The 21,123-nt window shown below is 38.7% G+C and overlaps 1 protein-coding gene across 4 annotated transcripts in view; it reads left to right on the top strand.

Annotated features, from left to right (window-relative positions):
* PRXL2A (peroxiredoxin like 2A) overlaps positions 1-2,851 on the top strand; it is a 54,775-nt gene extending 51,924 nt beyond the window's left edge. For all 4 annotated transcript variants that reach the window (XM_072627988.1, XM_072627987.1, XM_072627989.1 and 1 more), the window contains one exon: positions 793-2,851. In XM_072627988.1, coding sequence (XP_072484089.1) covers positions 793-906 — 114 coding nt within the window. In that variant the 3' untranslated portion in view covers positions 907-2,851. The remainder of the gene's footprint in view (positions 1-792) is intronic.
* Positions 2,852-21,123: the final 18,272 nt, after the last annotated feature.

Below are 21,123 nucleotides of genomic sequence, written 5' to 3'. Positions count from 1 at the left end.
ATGTGGACATTTGTTTTGTATGTCTATACATATTTGAAGTAGATTTTATTTTTCTTTCCTTTTCAATGAGTGGGGAAAGGAAGGGGGAAAGAATTTGGAATGGAAATTTAAATGAAATTGAATTTTAAAAATAGAGAAAAGATTGTTTCTTTTCTTTTTCATTTTTTTGTAATCGTTATCCCCAACACTCTGCATGATACCTGAGATTTAGATTTGACATTACAAGTAACCAGTTTGATTTCATTTGAGAATTGCTTTCCTTTACTGTGGTAATTGTGTGTATTATGCTTGTTCTGCTTGACTTTAAATACAAGGCTCCTCACGTTTCTCTGAGTGCCCCATAGCTGTCATTTCTTAGCACAGAAGGACTTCCTTCTATGCATATGCATTATATATTTCTTTTAGGGGTTAAACCCCATCCAACCTCTTTCTTGGATTCTGGATTTTTATTTTGACTGAACAATTAGAACTCAAAATAAAATCAACTTATTTAACCATCTCCCAATCAATAGACTTACACTTTGTCATCAATTTTTTACTACCCTGAAAAGTGCTGCTACGAAGATTTTTATTTCGTCTGAGGCCTTTCTCTCTGCCTTTGACTGCCTTCAGGGTATGTGCCTGGGACCAGAATTTGTTCTGTGAAGTTTGGATTCAGTCAAAGATCTGCAGTTGAGGACCTGGAGGGCCATAGCTGGCCACCTTTAGGAGCCCCTTCTTGCCTCTGCGCCTCCCCTTCCCTTCCTCCACCTTTAACAAGAAAGAACTAACTCTGTCTCACTTTCTTGTCAGGGGATTCTCCTAGAACATCGAGAGAAAGAGTTTGGAGATAAAGTCAACCCCGCCTCTGTTCTGGAAGCTGCCAAAAAGATAAAGCCCCACGCTTCAACCTTAGAGGGAAAATGATCAAATGTAATGGCTGATCTCGGGGTAAAACAGGAAGATGAGACAGTGATTATGTGACATGGGCTTCACAAGTCCCACAGAGGACTTCCTTATTTGTCTGCATTAAGTATTTCTCCTAGGGATTAAACCTCATCTGGCCTCATTCTTGGATTCTGGAATTTCTATTTTGGCTGAACAATTAGAATGGAAAACAAAATGCTTTTTTCTTTTCACTTCTTTTCTTATGTGTTCTCTCTTTCTCTCTCTCTTTCTTTTTTCCTGTCCTAAGCAGGTTAGTCAGTGTTTTTTCACGGAGGAAGGAGAGAAATGTGAGGTTTGGCTTTCTGGGCTATTTATCACAGCTCACCTCACTCACATTTGTAGCCCCTTGGAGATCTGCAAAGTGCTTCTCTCTCAATGCCCCAAGGAAGCAAGCAGCGTAAGGATTTGGCATAGGAGAAGACAGATGTGGAGGTTAAGTGACTTGCCCTGAATCTAATAGCCCCCCAAAAGGGTCAGGGCAGAATGAAAAGAGCATTGAATTCAGCCTCAGGAGTCCTTGGTTTGAATGCTGGCCCTGACCTCTATTAGCTCTTCAGCAAGCTGCTTAACCTCTATGAGACTTAGTTTCCTCGTTTGTTTATGATATTTAGTAAGGATAATAATAGACATGACATAACGACTTGAGTGCTGTATTGTTAACAAAGGCCAACGTTCAGATCTTGCCTTTGAGGCTATCTGTGTGATAACACCTAAGTAACAACCCCTCTGAGCCTCAGTTTCCACATCTATTAAAAGGAGTAATGATGCCTATAATGACCGGCAGCAACATGGCATCATGGATAAATAGATGGCCTCAGAGTTAGGAATGAATGGGTGGATAGATGAATGCATTAATGAATGAGCATTTATTTGGAGCTCACTATGTGCCACACCCTGTTCTAAGTAAGGGAAATACAAAGAGAAAAAGTGATATAGTCCTTAATCTCCAGGAAATAAACACACTTAAGAAAGTATGACTGGAGGGACTAAGATTGAAGTTGAGGGTTGGATGGTAAAATCAAGAAGTCCCCTGGTTACAACAGTAGGTCAGTTGACAGGGTTGGGGATCTGCAGGGTGAAGTAGCAGGAAGAGCTGGGTTCTAAGACTGTTTCCAGCACCTACTAGCTATAAGACCCTAGGCAAGTCACTTAGCAAGTTGCTCGCAAACAACTCTTTAATACCATATATTGTTAAGGATGGGTAAATCTCCATTTAGGAAGATGGCTGCTCACCTGGGGCACCCTACACTGATGAAATCAAGAATTTGGTTAAAAAAAAAAAACCAAACCCTCTAGTACCAACTTCAAAGGAAAACATGCATGTGAAGTGCTCTGGAAACTGTAAAGCACTGTGGGTGAATGTCAGCTGTTCTCATTACCTATTCCATAGGTTAGTTGCCTTGTAAACTTTTAAGCTCTATATAAATGTGAATTATTGTTCATTGGAACTGGGACTTGAACCCAGATCCTCTGATACCAGATCCAGTGCTCCTTCCACTATGTCATGTTGCCTCTCTGACATGTACAATTTTTGGAGTGATATTCTGAGAGTTTGGTGAATTTCACCTTAAAGCTGGATTTTTCCTTGTGTGTGTAGGGTATTGTGCGTTCCCCAGGGATGGAGTATATCTATCCATACAAGGACCAGCCTAGACAAATTTGGAGGGGCCGTAAAACAGCCTGCTGCATTGTGGAGAAAACGCAGTCTGTACTGATAAAATAATGAATCTTTATGTATGAGTATGTTGTTATGACTTTATATAAATAGAAATATCCTTCATTTTATGGAACAGATGTGTACTGGCAAAACTGACTTTTTCCCAACAAATCTTCTGACCCCATTGATTTTTAATATATTATTAGAAGCTTGTCCTACTGGAAAATGTTTTGATACCTGGCTATAATAAAATCATGCTCAAGAAAACTATGTTTTTGTGTATCTTTGAAAAGTAAGAAACTTTCTCATAAAACATTAAGAATAGAAAAAAATAGTATGTTGACTCCCCAGGAAGTCACTATCAAAACTGTTAAAAGTGAAAGCAATACTGTGTTGATTAGGTACTCCAACAGTTAATTGGAAACCCTCAGAAGGGTCTAATTCTGTGTGTGGTAATTTGTTAACCTTCTTGAGTCTATACCTTATCCATCAAATGGGGTGGTGAATAACCGCAGCACTTGACACAATGCCTAGCACATAGTAGGTATTTAATAAAGGCTTCTAGACTTGACCTGCTTTTATGACCTCAATTCAAGTAATTGAACAAATATCTATTGAGCACCAACTCTGCACTTGCATTGTGCTGGGTGGGATAAGCTGATGTCAAGGTGAGTAAAATACACCCTTTGTCCTCCAGGTGTTTATTGTTTAGGAAGAGATTAAGAGAAGCACTCCACTAACTATGAAATAAGGATGTGTGATAAGAATTACAAAATTTCCCAGGGATTAAGAGAAGGAAAATCTTTGAATCATAAATTTAGAGTTGGAAGGGATCTCTGAGGCAATCTAATATACCCCTGTCATTTTTATGATAAAGAAACTGGGGTGTCAGAGAAGTGATTCACCCAAGTAATAAGTGAAAGACAGAATTTGAACATACATAGATCCTCTTTGCATTGTACCCGGTCTACTTAGATCCAGAAAGACTTAATGGAAGAGAAGGCATTTCTGGAATTAGTCTCAGAATGGGAAGGGACTTTGGTTTAATCCATTCCTGTGCATGATGCATGAATCATTTCTATACCTTCCTTAGCAAGCCATTGTCCAACTTTTACTTAAATATCTCTAGTGATAGGGAATTCTTTATTTCCTAAGGCATCTCATTCCATTTTCAGACCATTCTAATGGCTAGAATGGCTTTCTATATGAAGCTGAAAACTATCTCCTTATAGTTTCCACTGATTAGGTCTGGTTTTCATTCTGGAACTTCTTAGACTAAGTTTAGACTCGTTTCCTAAGGATAATCTTTCAGATGTTTGAAGACAGTGATAGTAAATTTCCTCAGTTTTCTTTTCCCTAAGACAATCATCTCAGTTCCTCATAGGCATGATTGTAAGTCCTTTCTCTATCCTGACTGCCCTTCTTTAAACCATCATCCAGTTTGTCAGTTCCCCATCTATAACATGATTGTAGTAGCTGTTTCCAGTCACGTCCAACTCTGTGATCCCATTTGGATGGTTTTCTTGCCAAAGATACTGGAGTCTTTTGTCATTTTCTTCTCCAGCTCCTTTTACAGATGGGGAAACTAAGGCAAACAGGATTAAATGATTTGCCCAGGGTCACTCAGCTAGTAAGTGTCTGAAGTCAAATTGAATTCAAGTCTTCCTGACTCCAAGTCTGATGCCCTGTCCACTGTGCCACCTAGCTGTCTAACTAAGATGTGGTATTCAGGACTAAAATGCAGTATTAGTAATGCAAAAGAAAGTGGACCTATTCTCTCATATATTTTTTAGCTATTTTAATCAGTATTTTCAAATACCTAAAAACAACCTATTGATTAAGCTATCAGTTAACTAAAACCTTTAAGTCTTCCTAATCATAATATATTTTTTCATTAAAGGATGGGTAATGTTTCAACAGTCATGATAACAGCTGGAGGGACAAAGCATTTACAGAGGGAGGGATTGGTTGGGGTCATAGTGTAGAGGTCCTTGAATGGCAGGTTGAGGAATTTGATAGGTAATAAAAAGCTGTTGAAGTGGATTTGAACAGGAGAGGATGCAATGATAAGAGCAGTGTTTTAGAATGATTAATATGGAAATGTTGTATAAAATAGATTGAAAAAGGACAGGATTAATAGTGAGAAAACCAGTTGGATTACTGAAATACTATAGGTCTAGTCTCAACTGTTTTGTTTCCTTATATCTGCAGCACTTGGCACAATGGCTTCCACAAAGAAAATACTTAATAAATACTCTCTCTCTCTCTCTCTCTCTCTCTCTCTCTCTCTCTCTCTCTCTCTCTCTCGCTCTCGCTCTCGCTCTCGCTCTCGCTCTCGCTCTCGCTCTCTCGCTCTCTCTTGCTCTCTCTCTGTTTCTCTGTCTCTCTGTCTCTCTCTGTCTCTCTCTCTCTCTCTCTCTCTCTCTCTCTCTCTCTCTCTCTCTCTCTCTCTCAATGACAGTTTGAACTTAGGCAGTGGCAGTAGGAATAGAAAGGAGGAGACTTCCAAGATATTTAGGAGATTATAGGACTTAACCACTGGTCAACTTTACAATATGGTCAAAATACAGAGAGAGAAGAAATGAAATAGAAAAAGTGAAAGATCATGGCAGAGGAGAGGGAGTAGACTTGAAATCAGAAGACCAAGGCTCAGATACTCAGCAATGTATTAGATATATGACCATTGACAATTCATTTCAATACAACAAATATTATGTACCTACTGCATGCAAGGTATGACAATTCCTGCTCTCAGCTAGTTTATATTCTATGAGGGTAATCTACTGGGGGTATATATTGATTCCTCACTTGGGAGAATAGCTCAAGACCATTGTCCCAGTATTCTTTGAAAAATTCTTGGAAAGATTCTTCTCTTATCCTGTAAATGTTATTCCTCCTTTGAATTTTGCTTTCCTTCCAAAAACTAGCCAGGTAAGGCAAATACAGGCAAAAAAGAAATGAGGAAACAGGCTCAAAAAAATTAAGGGATTTGATTATGGTCACATAGCTATTAAACATAGGGAGGGGGATTAGAACCTAGATCAAACTTAAGTCTAACAGTGTTTTCAAAATATCACATTACTCACCTTGAAGAGAACTGAATTTGGACCTTGCTTCAAATTCCAGTTCAGTCACTCACTACTTGGGTAACCTTGGATAAGTCACTCAAACTCCTCAGTCTTTTATTTTTTGATCTCTAAAATAAGGGAACTAGACCAGATAATCTATAAATCCCCTTCTAGCCCTAAATCTCATGATTTCATGACTAAGTTTTCCAGCCTGAACAAAGAGAACATTAAAAAAAAAGGCAAGCTCTATGGTGTGATGTGGAGTGAGACAGAAGATGAGTAGTAACTGTAAGAATTAAATTAAATCAGAGAAGAGTTGGAAAAATGTACTTCCTTTTTTATAGTGATGGGAAATCATGGGTGTGGGGCATTGGATATAGTGTCATCCTTGGTTGATGGCCTGATTAGTTTCACTAAATTTCTTTCCACCTCACTCCCTTTCTTTCCTATTTTATGGAATGGCACAGTGGAGGTAAGGAATAAAAGATATGACAGAACTTTTAACTGCAATGCTTCCCATAATGTCTGGTTTGGTTTCTATGGTTTCTATGACTCCCTATTCCATGCATAAAAAGAATATGGTTTTGCTCCTTAAAAATTTGTGACTGCAAGTACTGTTTTCTAACTCTAGAAAAATGAGAATGAATCCATGTTGCTTCCCAAAGAACAAACATATATACACGTAGATTGCCATAAGCTAAGTCTTGTTAGGAAATTTGCTTTTTGGGGGGGATAGTTATTTCCTCCACCTCCATGGGATCTGAGTTAGCATTTCATATTTAATATTCAAAGGAGAAGAGAAGAGGGAAACCCAGCATCTCTATAAGGCCTTCGATTCCTCATTGAGGGAATAGCCCAAGACCATTCTCCTCTTCTTTCTAAAATTTGTAGAAAGACTCTTTTCTTCTCCTTAAAATGCTACTCATTCCTTGAATTTTGCTTTTATTCCTAAAACTAAGAAGGAAGTCCTCTCTTTTCCTGATAATCAGATTATAGATTTTACCTAGGCTCAGATGGCACCTGGCATCATAAACAAGACCCACCATATTACCTTTGTTAATTAACCCTAAGTAAATTAAGTAATATTCAAATCTCATGCCCTCATCCCCTTCAATTATTGCAGTCAAAAATCCCAAATTGTAGATCAGGAAGCAGAGATATTAGATAATGCCGGGTTCCCCATCAATCACAATCCTAGAATCCACAGAAAGAAAGGAGCATTTCTCACATCAGAGATGGAACTTTCCTTATACAAAAAGAGAAAGCTGAAGCTGGGAAGCCATCTTGGAGAAGGTGATACACCACTCCAAACTGAATGACTCAAATAGCATCTCTTTGTGAATGCAGATATAGAGGTCTCTAGTCTCCTACTCCTATCTCCAGACAACCGCAAAGAATAGGCTTTAATATACTTCTTTTGGATGCAAAAGTCTTATTTATAGATTTCCTTTTCCCCTCCTTATTTGTGTAGGCAATCTTTAGGTCCACATAATCCCTCTTTTGGGGCTGGAGAAACTAATCAAGTCTCTTCCTTACTTAAAAACTCTCTCCCAAGGCTCCTTCATTCCAATTCCTGCAGTGAGTGGCCCTAATTTAGAGAAATATACTTGGAAATAAGAGTAATATAAGAGCAAAAGAGATCAATAACAATGATAAATTTCCTAAAGGAACTAAATGAGCTATTGCAAATAGAAATACTTTGTAAACTAAAACTGATATAGAAAATTAAGGGATTACTTACTACTGTGAATGCCCTGGAGAGAAGCAGAGACAGGAAGACTGATGTAAAGTCTTGCCGCTGGCACATGCTGGGTGTATAACCATGAAAGGGTACTTTACCTGTGGCTCGGACAACTCTAAAACTGTCAATTGAAAGCAAGGTACTTGCCTGCATTGGTGGAGAGAATTCCCTCTTCTGGGAGTTTCTTTTACCAATATAATCATAGATCCAGTCCCTATCCTGCCACATGTATTTTTTTCCACTGTAGCGGCAGCCTTCCCTGTAGCTTTAACAATTTAGCTAAATTTTGCATGTGCATTCATACCATTATCTCACTTCAAAATTTACACAAAAGCTTTTTCCATTTGTTTTTTCTTTCCTTTTTTTAAATCTTTGCCTCTTTTCCTATTACTTCAATTTTCCGCTTTCTTCTGTCTAGACCGAAAGATACCTCCCCCCATAGAACTATGCAGAACAAATTTAACCCTTGTTCCATGTGACTGTTTTTTGGATAATTGAAGATTTTGATTACATTCATTGACTTCCTCATTGGGAGTCTTGATCCTATATTTGCTTGAATAGCAGACATTTATTTAGCACTTACAATGTGCCATGCATTGTGCTAAGTACTTTGCAATTATTATCTCATTTGATCTTTACAACAAGCCTGGGAGATAGGTATTATTTTTATCCCCTCTTTACAGAGGAGGAAACTAAAGCAAACAAGGTGTGACTTGCCTAGTGCAGGGATGGGGAGCCTGCAGCCTCCCAGGGCCTGGAGGTTACAGGTTCCCCACCCCTAGCCCAGTGTCACGTGGTATCTGAGGCCACACTTGAAATCAGGTCATCCTGATTCCTGGTCCCATGCTCTATCCACTGAGCCACTTAGATAAAGAATAAAGAAATTATCTTAATTCTAACTGGGAAAAAACAGAAAACAGGGCCTTTGATAATCAAATAAAGCATGCTGTCTTTCCTAGTGTTTGCTTGTGAGTTATAGTCTTTCCTTTCCTTCCCTTGCTTATTTCAAAGGATCATCACTCTAGAGCTAGAAGGGAGGAACCTCAGAGGTCATTTATTCCAACTCATCCATTTTATAGATAAGGATACTGAGTCCCAAAAGAGTTAAGCAGTTTGCCTATGATTGGAACTGGAGCTCAGGAAAGAGGAAGGTGATAGATAGATAGATAGATAGATAGATAGATAGATAGATAGATAGATAGATAGATAGATAGAAGGGCTAGATATATAAATAGTCTTCATCTTTTCTGAAGTCCAGTTCTAATCATAGACAATATAGGCTATGTAAATAGGTTGTATGTAGGATATATGTCAATGAACATACATACATGTTTATGCATATATATGTATACATATACATATGTATTTAGAAGTCATTTGAATGCAAATTATAATTTGAGTCCTTGGGAACTGAGAAGATAGTATATCGAGAGAAAAAAGTAGAGGGCCAGGACAGAACTTTGACTGATTTCTCATAAAGAATCTGTGATTCTTTGTGGATTCCATTTTCCTTTTTCCTCTCATGTTAAAGAAACCATGGGGTTTTGTTGCCAAAATGCTGCTACAGATGTCTCCCATTCAAGAAGGAAAGATGATGGCAGGCATAGAGTCATAGATTTCTTGAAGGACCCTTCTGTGCTACCATTTATTTATATATGCCTCTCTCAGGTTATTGATAGAGAGCTTCCAAAATCAGCTTTGGCTAAGAGGCATGGCACTTGGTAAATGAAGACAGGCATTAGAGGCCATGTACCTTAATTACTTCATTACAGATGACAAAACCAAGGCAGGGATAGGGTAGGAGGGAGAAGTGCTTCAGCCCATGTCATTTAGTTGGTCTCTTGCAAAGCCAGGACAAGAACAATCATTGTTGGTTGCCTCAGAGTCTGCTATTAGGTTTCTAATGCATAAGATTCAGATCACACTTCCCTGATATTAGCAAATTGTTCCTTGGCTTCATGAGATAGAGGATATGAGAAAGACCTCACAGAAAATTGGCCGTGACTCAGCAATCTGACAGATAAAAAGGAGAAGGAACTGTCCAGACATATGGGAAATTGTTGCTGAAGTGACCCTGGTCTGTGTGTTTGAGGTATGATGAAGCAGAAATGCTTTCTCAACCAAGAATTAAGTATGATGACTAAGAATCACAAGCTTCTTGGTCTGGGTGCCTTCTCTAACGGCTTCTGATCTTGAAGCTTTCCTGGAACCCATAGGTTCCAATTTGATGCACAAAGAGCTTTCAGCAGGTTTCTGGACTTGCCAAGGCCAGGCTAACTTGTCATTTTCTTCTTGCTCACCCAGGGAGGCAGAGCCATTTAATGAAGCCAGCCATGGGCTGAGAGCAAAGTGACCTGGATTCTAGTCCCCACTGTGCCTCTAATTACTGGTGTGACCTTGGGTAAGTCATGGATGTCTCTGGGTCTCAGTTGCTTCAGCTGTCAAATGAAAGGGTGAAACTAGACAACATCTAAGGTGGTTTTTTTGCTATTCTTTATCGTGAAACTGACTAGAGACCTTTAAGAGTCTTTCTAGTTCCAAATTCTGTGTCTAAGACAGACTCCTTTGTTTTATTATGTTACATGTGAGTCTCTTTCATTGAAGTTCTTTATTCCATAATCCAGACCTCTTTCACTAAACCCCACCAGCTCTACCATTTTTTTTTTTTGTCTATAGATCCTTGGTTTCTTTTTTACTTTTGATAGAGCCTGGTGGGCATCCTACATTGGGCTGAGTAGCCTGCCTAGAAGGGAGAGGCAATATATGTATACGTGTGTGTATGTGTGTGTGTGTGTATACACACATGGCACATGGCAAAGTCAATGGCAGACCTAAGACTAGCACTCAGGTCTCATCCCTCCCAACCATGGATTCTTTCCACTGACCCATTCTGCCTCTTCTGAGGGAGAAAGAACTAACACTACTCAGAAATAGGACTTAAAAAGTTCTTTTTTCTGTAGCCCAGATCTTTTTTTTTTTTTTTTTTTTTTAACTAAACCTCATTAACTCCAATATACTTTTTTTTATCTTTAAGTACTTGGTTTCTTTCTTTGCTTTTGAAAGATCATTGTTAGCATCCAACCTTGAGCTGAATGACCTGCCCACTCAGAGGGGAGAGAGGTGATACATGTGATTTTTGATATTTAGAAATGTCAGAGCAATCTCAGGCCTTACAAATTGCATCAGTAATTGTTTATAAGGCCTATGATTCATTTTCAGACCCCTTCTAAAAATACTTGAAAAATAAACACCACACCACATACCAGGACACTACTGATCTTAGTAGCACACAGAGAGAATAGGGTGTAAGTTGAAAGCACAGAGGGGTCAAGTTCCAGTTTTGTGACCTCAGGCAAAGCACTGAAAACTCTCTGAGCTTTTCTGTTTTTTTTTATATGTAATGGAAAAAATTATCTCTATTCTGCCAACCTTTCAAGTCTGTTAGGATCAAATGAGATTAGAAAGTTGGATACATAACATGTGTTATTGGAGAGAGAGAGAGAGAGAGAGAGAGAGAGAGAGAGAGAGAACTATATATTATCATCCTCCCATTTTATAGAAGGGAAATAGAGGTACAGCAGTGAGGTGAAGTACTAGCCTGAGGGTATATAGGGAGTTAATGCCTTAATAAACTAGACTGATTTTAGAAACTACTTTGTTGTTGTTGAGTTGTTTCAGTGGTGTTCAGCTTTCCAAGACACCATTTGAGGTTTTCTTGGTAAAAATACTGGAATGATTTGTCATTTCTTTTTCCAGCTTATTTTATAAATGAGGAAACTGAGGCAAATATTGTTAGGTGACTTGCTCAGGATCACACAGCTATTAAGTGTCTGAGGTCAGATTTGAACTCAGGATGATGAGTCTTTCTGACTTGAGGTCCAGTGATCTATCCACTGTGCCACCTAACTGCCCATAGTAATTAATGGGGGAGGGGATGCAAGAAAGAAAAGAAATATGTATCATTTCCCACCTAGGCTGTTCTAGGAGGATAAAATATTCCCAATATTATTGCCAAAACCTATGGATCATAGTTCTAGAACTGGAAGGGAAATTAAAAGTCTTCTAGTACAACTCCCTCAGTTTACAAAATGAGAAACTGAGGCCTAGAAGGGTTAAATGACTTACCCTGAATCCCATTAGTGGTCATCATTAGAGGCAAGATTTGAACCAATATCTTCTGAACTCCAGAACCAATGCTCTTCCACCTTCACTATCAGCCTTGAACTCAGAGGCTTTTTGGTCAACTAAAGCATTTCATCTCAAGTGACTGGAAGTTGAGGGGTGTTAGTGTCCAGTAGGCTACCTGCAACTAGAGTTCACCTGATAATTAACATGAATATAATAACTGACATTAAAATGTAGCATTTTAAAAGCATTTTAAAAATATGTTCTTATAGGAATTATTATCCCTATGCTACTGATGAACAAACTGAAGCTCAAAGGCAGCTTCCTCATAGTCATACTGTTACTGTATCAGAAGCAAGATTTGAATTTATATCTTCTTGACTAATAGTCTAACAAGGCTACTATAATACCTTGAACTGTTACTCTGATTGGTGGTTTTTAATATAATCAAAGTCTCAATAATTAAAAATGTTTTTGAATGATTCCCATTTTTTTTTCAGACTGTGGGAAGATTGAGAAAAGGTCATTCAATTTGGCAACAGAGAGATCATTAGTAACTTTAGTTTGAGTTGAAGGATGGGGTCAGAAAACAAACTATAGAGAGTCAAGAAGAGAGAAGAAAGTGAAACATAATGAAACATCCAAGGACAAAGAAGTCTTCACAAAGTCCTTCCCTTCAACTTTTTATACAACATGGAGACAGCCCTGAACTCAGATACTGGAGTTGTGATTGTAGGATAATAGGTTTTGAGCTGGAAGGGAACTTAGAGACATTTGAGTCAAACTAGCCTATCACTTTACAATTGGGGAACTGAGGCTGGGAAAGGTTAAGTGACTTGCCTACAGTCACACAGCTGGTAACTGTCAGGGGAAGGATTCAAATTCTATTTTCCTGACATTAAATCCAACACTCTATCCATTACACCAAAAGTGTTTTAGCCCTGATTCTCCTAAGCTAGATTTTGGTCAGTTGTTTTCTTTCTTTGGGCTTCTAGTTGCCTATTTGTAAAATTAAGGTTAGACTGTCTATGAGGTCCCTTCCTGTTCTCACATTCTATGGCCCTACAAGTCTGTTCAGGAAGGAAGAGTCTTTCAGGAACTTCTGATGCATTGCTCTCAACCAGATAGCTTAATCAGTAGAGGGAGATGGTGACAGAGAAGGAAGTCTGGGGGGTTAAGGTTGCGGGTTGGGGAGGGGTTGTGGTGTGTGTGTGTGAGAAAAGAGTACAAAGCACAGATGGAGTGAATATCTCAAACCCCAGAAGGGGTTGGAGATGTCTTAACATTTCCAGTCCCAGCCTGGGACTCAACAGAACAGAACCTATTAATCTCACAAACAGAAAAAGTGCATTACTAGAAAGGCAATCTATATTCAGGTTTAATGGTATGCTGACTGAAGTTTCCCTTGATCCAAAAAACGTTCAATTTGTCAGCATGAAGGCAGGCCACATAAAGTGGGAAATGGGGGAAATATGTATTACACTGAGGGGCCATTGTTGGTGTCTGGCCTTAGAACTCAGAAGTCCAGGAACCTAATTCTGGCTCTGGAGGGAGTCAAATAGTGAGTCATCCTACCCTCTCAGAACTTCAGTTCTCTCATCTGTAAAATGAACTAGATGGACTAGACTAGAACAGTCATTCTTAACCTGGAGTTTGTGAATTTGTCTTTTTTTTAAAAGTATTTTGATAACTAGATTTCAATACTATTAGTTTCCTTTATGATCCTGTAATTTTATTTTATGCATTTGAAAACATTATTCTGAAGAAAGGTCCATAGTCTTCAGCAGACAGTCAAAGAAGTCCATGACGCACACATAAAATAATGGTCAATAACCAGAACTAGCATTTATATAGTGGTTTAAGGTCTGCAAAGAGTTATCATATTAGAGCTTTACAATAACCCTGTGAAGTAGGTCTTATTGTTATCTGCATTTTACAGATGGGGAGACTGAGACTGAGAGAGAGGTGACTTGTCAAGGATCACTCAGTAGTTGTCTTAGGCAGATCTTGAACTTGGGTCTTCCTAGATCTAAGTCTCAAACTCCAGCCATTGCACCACCTAACTGTCTTAAAAAAAAGTTTAAAACCCATCCAGATGATTTCTATAGTTTTTCTCTACTTCTAAATCCTATTTTAAGGTCAGGCTCAATAGTTTGTTATTCTTTGTAATGGAAAGTACTATACTTGGCACTATGTGGGGTACAAAGAAGTATAAATTAGGATTCTTGCCCATGAAGAACTTACTTTCAGTCTAGTAAGAAGCTAAGCCGTGAAAAGATATAGCGTATAAGACATCCTTTATTCATTCCCCTTCTGGCTCTGTTTCTGATTCTCTGGAATTCATCAATCTCCTCCTCTGTCTCCCCTTTTTTTTTAGCTCCCTTTGGATGCTATTTTTCCTCACTCAATGTAATCTTCCTGAGGGCAGGGGCTGCCTTTCTTTTTGCTTGTATCTGTATTCCCAGTGTTTAGTGCAGCATAAGGCACGCTTAAATGCTTCATAAATGCTAGTTGCCTTTCTCTCCAGGGTATGCTATATGCCAAAGGAGAGGAATAGATAGTCAGTGTTAGTAGAGTTCAAAGGAGAGAATGAACATCATGGGTAGAAAAAGCTTCATGAAGGAAGTGATGTTGTCTGGATGATGAAGGTTGGGTAGAGTTTGAACTAGTGCACAGAAGTAGGAAGAGAATTCTAGATAGGGTTATAAGGAAATACTTGTTTTAAAACACTGAGAAAACTAGTCTGTCTAGGGCAGAGAGCAGGTGTAGGAAGGTAAAATTGGAAAGGTAACATAGGGTTAGACAATTATTGAATAAAAGGTCAGTACAGTAAAAGACTTTTTGTAAGTCAGCCAACAACCAATATTAATCCACACACCCTTGGTCCAAAATTGACAATTAATCTTCATCTTTCTTGGATGGCTTAAAAAGGAAGGGAAAAAGGGGAATCCATTTTTTCCCTTCTTTTAGATATATTTTCTACATTTGAAGACAAAGAAATATGTTTCCTAGTCCCCTGATGGCAGTGGAATGCCATGAGTAGAGAGGATCATGAGTTCTTTTTCTTAAAGAATATACAATTTATTTATTTTTCAGTTCTTAACATTCACTTCCACAAGAATTTGAATTCAAAATTTTCTCCCCATCTCTCCCCACCCTGACCCCAGGATAGCATGCACTTCATCCACCCCTTCCTCCAGTCTGTCCTCCCTTCTATTACCCACCCTTCTTCCATTCCCCTTCCCCTTTATTTTCCTGTAGGGCAAAATAGATGTCTATACTCCATTGCCTGTATAGCTTAATTTCCAGTTGCATGCTAAAAGAACTTTTAACATTCATTATTAAAGCTTTGAGTTCCATATTCTCTCTCTCCCCCCACCCTCATTGAGAAAACAAGCAATTCAATATAGGTCATACATGTGTAACAATACAAAGAACTTCCATAATACTTGTGTTGTAAAAGACTAATCACATTTCCCTCTGTCCTATCCTGCCCTTCATTTATTCCATTCTCTCCCTTGACCTGTCTTCCCACAATAGTGTTTGCTTCTGTTTATCCCTTTCCCCAATTTGCTGTCCTTTCTATTATCTTCCCTCTTCTGTCCCCTTTCCCCTTGCCTTTCTGCAGGGTAAAACAGACTTCAATGTTGAAATGTTATTCTTTTCTTAAACCAAATCCCATGACAGTAAGGCTCAATTATTTCCTTTCATCTCCCCCACTTCCCCTCCATTTTAAAAGCCCTTTCTTGCCTCTTTTATGTGAAATGATTTGCTACATTTTACCTCTCCCTTTCTCTTACTCCTGATACATTCCATTTAACAGTACATTTTATTTTTTTAAGTATTTTCCCTTCATATCCAGCTCACCATGTGCCCTCTGTCTATGAATACATATATACATATATACACATACACATACATGTAGATATTCATACCTACACATATATAATATATACATACCCATACACACCTACATATATATCTATACATATACATGTGTATATATATGCCTAACTACCCTAATACTGAAAAAGATCTCATGAGTTACACATAATACCTTTCCATGTAGGAATGTAAAGAGTTCAGCTTTAGTGCTTTAATGAGTTCCTTAAGGCTTCTCTTTCCTGTTTATCTTTTCATGTTTCTGTTGATTCTTGTATTTCAAAGTCAAATTTTCTCTTTAGCTCTGGTCTTTTCAACAAGAATGCTTGGAAGTCCTCTATTTCATTGAAATTCCACTTTTTCCCTTGAAGTATCATACTCAGTTTTGCTGGGTGGGTGATTCTTGGTTTTAATCCTATCTTCTTTGACCTCTAGAATATCGTATTCCAAGCTCTTTGAGCCCTTAGGGTAGAAGCTGCTAAATCCTGTGCTATCCTAATTGTATTTCTTGAATTTCTTGAATTGAATACTTGAATTGTTTCTTTCTGACTGCTTGCAATATTTTCTCCTTGACCTGGGAACTCTGGAATTTGGCTACAATGTTCCTAGGAGTTCTCCTTTTGGGATCTATTTCAGGAGATGATCAGCGAATTCTTTCCATTTCTATTTTACCCTCTGGGTCTAGAATATCAGGGCAGTTTTCCTTGAAAATTTCTTGAAAGATGATATCTAGGTTCTTTTTTTGATCATGGTTTTCAGGTAGACCAATAATTTTTAAATTACCTCTGCTGGATCTATTTTCCAGGTCAGTTGTTTTTCCAATGAGATATTTCACTTTGTCTTCTATTTTTTCATTCTTTTGGTTTTGTTTTATAATTTCTTGGTTTCTCATAAAATCATTAGCTTCCAACTGCTCCACTGTAATTTTTAAAGAACTGTTTTCTTCAGTGAGCTTTTGAACCTCCTTTTCCATTTGGCTAATTCTGCTTTTTAAAGCATTTTTCTCCTCATTGGCTTTCTGGACTTCTTTTGCCATTTGGGTTAGTCTATTTTTAAAAGTGTTATTTTCTTCAGCATTTTTTCCGGTCTCCTTTAGCAACCTGTTGACTCACTTTTCATGATTTTCATGCATTGCTCTCATTTTTCTTCCCAATTTTCCCTCCACCTCTCTTATTTGATTTTCAAAGTCCTTTTTGAGCTTTTCCATGGCCTGTGACCATTGCATATTTTTTTTTGGAGGTTTTGGATGTAGAAGCCTTGATTTTAATATCTTCCTCTGATGGTATGCTTTGTTCTTCCTCATTTGAAAAGATGGAAGAAAATACCTTTTCACCAAAAAAGTAACCTTATATAGTCTTATTTTTTTCCCTTTTGGGGGGCATTTTCCCAGCCAGTTACTTGAATTTTGAGTCCTTTGTCAAGTGGAGGGTATGCTCTAAGGACCTGTAAGTTCTCAGTTCCTCCAAGGTGGTACAATTAAGGGAGAAGAGTTTACTCCTCTCCTGGCCTGTGCTCTGGTCTGGGAGCACACACAAGCATTCTTTTCTGCCCTGGAACTTCAAGAAGTGTTCCCTCTCTACAGTCACCATGCCAATACTCCTCCTCACCCCAGGACTACCACTCAGGGCTGAGATCCAGATCAGCTGCTTAATTCTCCCAGGGTCTTTAGGCTAAGGACTCCAAAAGTATGCTGCTGCCACTGGGGGCTGGGGCTGGAGCCAGACCACACTCTCCTGCCACCTAGGTGGAAGAGCTTTCTTACTGACCTTTGAAGCTGTCTTTGGCATTTGTGGGTTGAGAAATCTGCGAACCTCACCTGCTACCCATGCTTCTGCACCCTGAAGCCTACCCCAGTCCTGTCTGTGCCATGGGGTGCACCCAAGGCTGGGTTGTGCTCTGCCCTAAGCCCAGTGTGATAGACCTTTCCTGTCAGCCTTCCAGGCTGTCTTGGGCTGGAAATCTGTTTCACTCTGTCGTTTTGTGGCTTCTGCTGCTCCAGAATTTGTTTAGAGTCATTTTTTACAAGTATTTTTGTGAGCTATGGGGGAGAGCTAGAGCAGGTCTGTCCTTGTACTCTACCATCTTGGCTCTGCCCCGAGGATCATGAGTTCTAATGAGAATTTTCCCCTGATTGACTTAAGCATCCATAGAATCATGAAATGTTATATTACCTAATTTAAATATGAGTATGAAGTACTCACATTTAGACAGCATTTTATAGTTTACAAAGCACTTTCCTTAAAGTATCCCCATTTTACAGATGAAGTAGTTGAGACTCAAGTTAAGCAATTTGCCTAAGGTCAAACACTTAGAGAAGTAGTGGAAATGGACCTAGAATCCAGACCTTTCTGCTACTTTCTTTCCCACTTCTTTCTGTGATAACTCACTGCCCCTCTTAGAGGTCTGTCCATTAGAACATGAAGGGAATTCAAAGGTCCTATAGGTTAAGCAAAGCAGCAATAGTATTAGTAGCAGTATCAGCAACAGCATGGTACAATAGATAGAGCACTGGGCTTAGAATCAGCAAAGGAAAATTCATCTTCCTAAGTTCAAATCTGGCCTCAAATGTTTAATTAGCTGTGTGACCCTAGGTCACTCATTTAATCCTGTTTGCCTCAGTTTCCTCATCTGTTAAATGAGCCAGAGAAGGAAATGGCAAACCACTCCAGTATCTTTGTCAAGAAAACCCTACTGGTTTCATGAAGAGTTAGACACTACCTCACTACTTAACATTGCATTTTAATTTTTGAAAAACACTTTATCAATATTTCTCCATTTTACCCTCACAGCAACCTTTGGCACATAGGTGCTATGATTATCCTCAATTTGTTGTTGCTTATCCTTCATTCTCCAAGAGAACTATTCAGACTTCAGGAAGGTGATGTCATGACTTGCAAGTTTTGGGATTTAAATGAGGCAGGGCTATGAAAAGTCACCAGCCTCACTTTCTCCTCTGGAGCCATCTGGGTCCAGGAACAAGATATAGATCAGTGTGACTGGTGTTAGCTACCTATCCCCATTTTACAGATAAGGAAACTCAGGCAGATAGAGGTCAAGTGACTTTTCCAGGATCACACAGCCAATAAATGTCTGAGGCTAGATTTGAATTCAGGACTTGCTGACTCCAGGTTCAGTGCTTTATCAACTTCACCACCTAACTGCTCTAGTTCCCTGGTGTCCTGAAACTCTGACTGACCTCTTAGTTCCTTGGAATTAATGATTACAGTCCTAGTGAATTGGATGAGCACATCCAAAAACCTTTCTGAATTCAGCCAAAGCAAGGGAGTTTAGCTCTCTAAAAACCAGACTGCTTGGAAACAATTCTTGCTAGTGGTTTTACAGTTAGGAGAGACAGTGACAGGAGAAATGATAGGCAGGAATATTGCAAATAGAATTGACATGGAGAATGGTGCAAGTCAGACCAGTGTATCTTGCATGCAGAATTCAGACTTTTCAAACCTGGAAGCACAGTAGTAAGAATTGCTAGAAAGAAATAGGGCAAAGGCTTCTGAGAAAGCTTCTCCTCAGTGAAAATGAGTGATTCATTGGGAACCACACAATCTAGTCCTTAATCACAAACAGGTTCTTGTCATTCTTTAATTGTTTCTTGCACCTATGTGTTGGCTCCCCTAGCATGACTATGAGCTCATCAGGTGCGGAGTATTGTGGGGAGGAATTTCTCTATATAAATTTGCTCTGACATAATTTCAACAACTCTGTTTCTCAGTATTGTCACTAATATAGTCAAACTCAATTGTGACACCATGAGATTCAATTTGCATCTTTTATGAGCCCCCAAAAATACTTACCAGATGATTGATGATCTGGGCATGTAGTAGGCACTTGATAATATGTGTTGACTGACTGATTGAGTGATAATGATTTAAGTTCTGTCATGGACTTCAGGGGCATGAACTGCCTATGTCCTTTAAACATCATCTTATTATGTATTGTGTACATATCAGAATGATTCCTGTGGAGCTCACTGCGTCCAAGACATTGTTTCAACTTGCACGATGGTGTTTTTATTTTAAAAACCATTAGCAAGTTTAAATGGGGTTTGCCTCTACTTAATAAATACATTCTGATTGATTGAAAAGGTTTTGCCTGACAAGAGGCTGTTTGTGGATGAGCTCATAAGTCTTCTTGGCTTCCAGCTGCTGCAGAGCTGTCTCATGTTTTAAACTCATGCATAATCAAACATTGCATAAAGCGAATCCCTTTTTAGCTTGCTCAAGCGGGTGCCCAAGCGCTGCATTGACGGGTGTCACGAAAATGCCAAAAGAGAGAAAACACACAAGTAGTGAAAAAAAAAGTTCGAGAATCTCGACTGGTATGGAAAATTGTGCAGTAGTAGACAAAGCTCATTTCCTGATTTGACAGTGCTATTCCACTTCTAGATAAAGAGAACGCTGGGTATATAGTTCATCTAGATTTTAGCAAGCTTTTAATAGACTATCTCAAATTATTTCTGTGGAGAAGATGGAGAGATGTGGACTAGAGTAGAAATTTGCAAACGTTTTTAATATTGCACATATATAAATAAAACATTTTGAGCATGATTCCAGGGTTTACAAATTATTTAGGTGTAATACCATATTGGGATGACTAGGTGGTGCAATGTACAGAGCAATGGGCTTGGAATTAGGAAGACTCATCTTCATGAGCTGAAGAAGAGAGGAGAATTTTTTTTTCTTTTCTATTCTTTAATTAATTTATTTTATTTTTAAACATTCTTTTCTACAAGATTTTGAGTTCCAGATTTTTTCTCCTCATCTCTCCCATCCCCCACCCTGATATGGCATGCATTTTGATTACCCCTTTCCTCATTCTGCCCTCCCTTTTGTCATCCTCCCATCACCTTCTCCCTTATTTTCCTGTAGGGCAATATTGATTTCTATACCCCTTTGCCTGTATATCTTATTTCCCAGTTGCATGTAGAAACAATTTTTAACATTTGTTTTTAAAACTTAAAGTTCCAAATTCTCTTCCTTCTTCCCTCTCCACACACCCTCCTTGAGAAGTCAAGCCATTCAATATAAGTTAAACATGTAGAGTTATCGAAAACACTTCTATAATAGTCATGTTGTGAACAACTAATTATATTTCCTTCCATTCTATCCCACTCCCCTCTTATTCTATTTTCAACTTTGGCCCTGACCCTTTTCAAAAGTGTTTGCTTCTGACTATCTCCTTCCCCAATCTGTCCTCCCTTCTATCATGCCCTTCCCCTTATCACCTTCCCCTTACTTTCCTGGAAGGTAAATACCCAATTGAGTGCCTATGTTATTCCCTCCTTAAGCCAAATCCAATGACTGTAAGATTCACTCATTCCCTGTCAACTCCCCACTCTTCCCCGCCACTGTGAAACCCTTTCCTTGCCTCTTTTATGCGAGATAATTTACCCCAGTCTATCTCTTCTTTTCTCCTTTCTTCCTTACCCCTTAATTTTTTTAAATATCATCCCTTTATATTCAACTAGCCCTGTGCAATCGATCTACCTACCTACCTACCTACCTACCTATCTATCTATCTATCTATCTATCTATCTATCTATCTATCCGTCCGTCCGTCCGTCCGTCCATCTATCTATCATCTATCTATCTATCTATCTATCTATCTATCTATCTATCTATCTATCTAATATATCTATCTATATTTCCTCCAACTACTCTAATACTAAGCAAGGTCTCATGAGTTAAAATATCATCTTTTCATGTAGG

Source organism: Notamacropus eugenii, chromosome 1 (genome assembly GCF_028372415.1).
Source record: "Notamacropus eugenii isolate mMacEug1 chromosome 1, mMacEug1.pri_v2, whole genome shotgun sequence".
Lineage (NCBI taxonomy): Eukaryota > Metazoa > Chordata > Mammalia > Diprotodontia > Macropodidae > Notamacropus > Notamacropus eugenii.
This window is presented reverse-complemented; position numbering and strand designations above follow the sequence as displayed.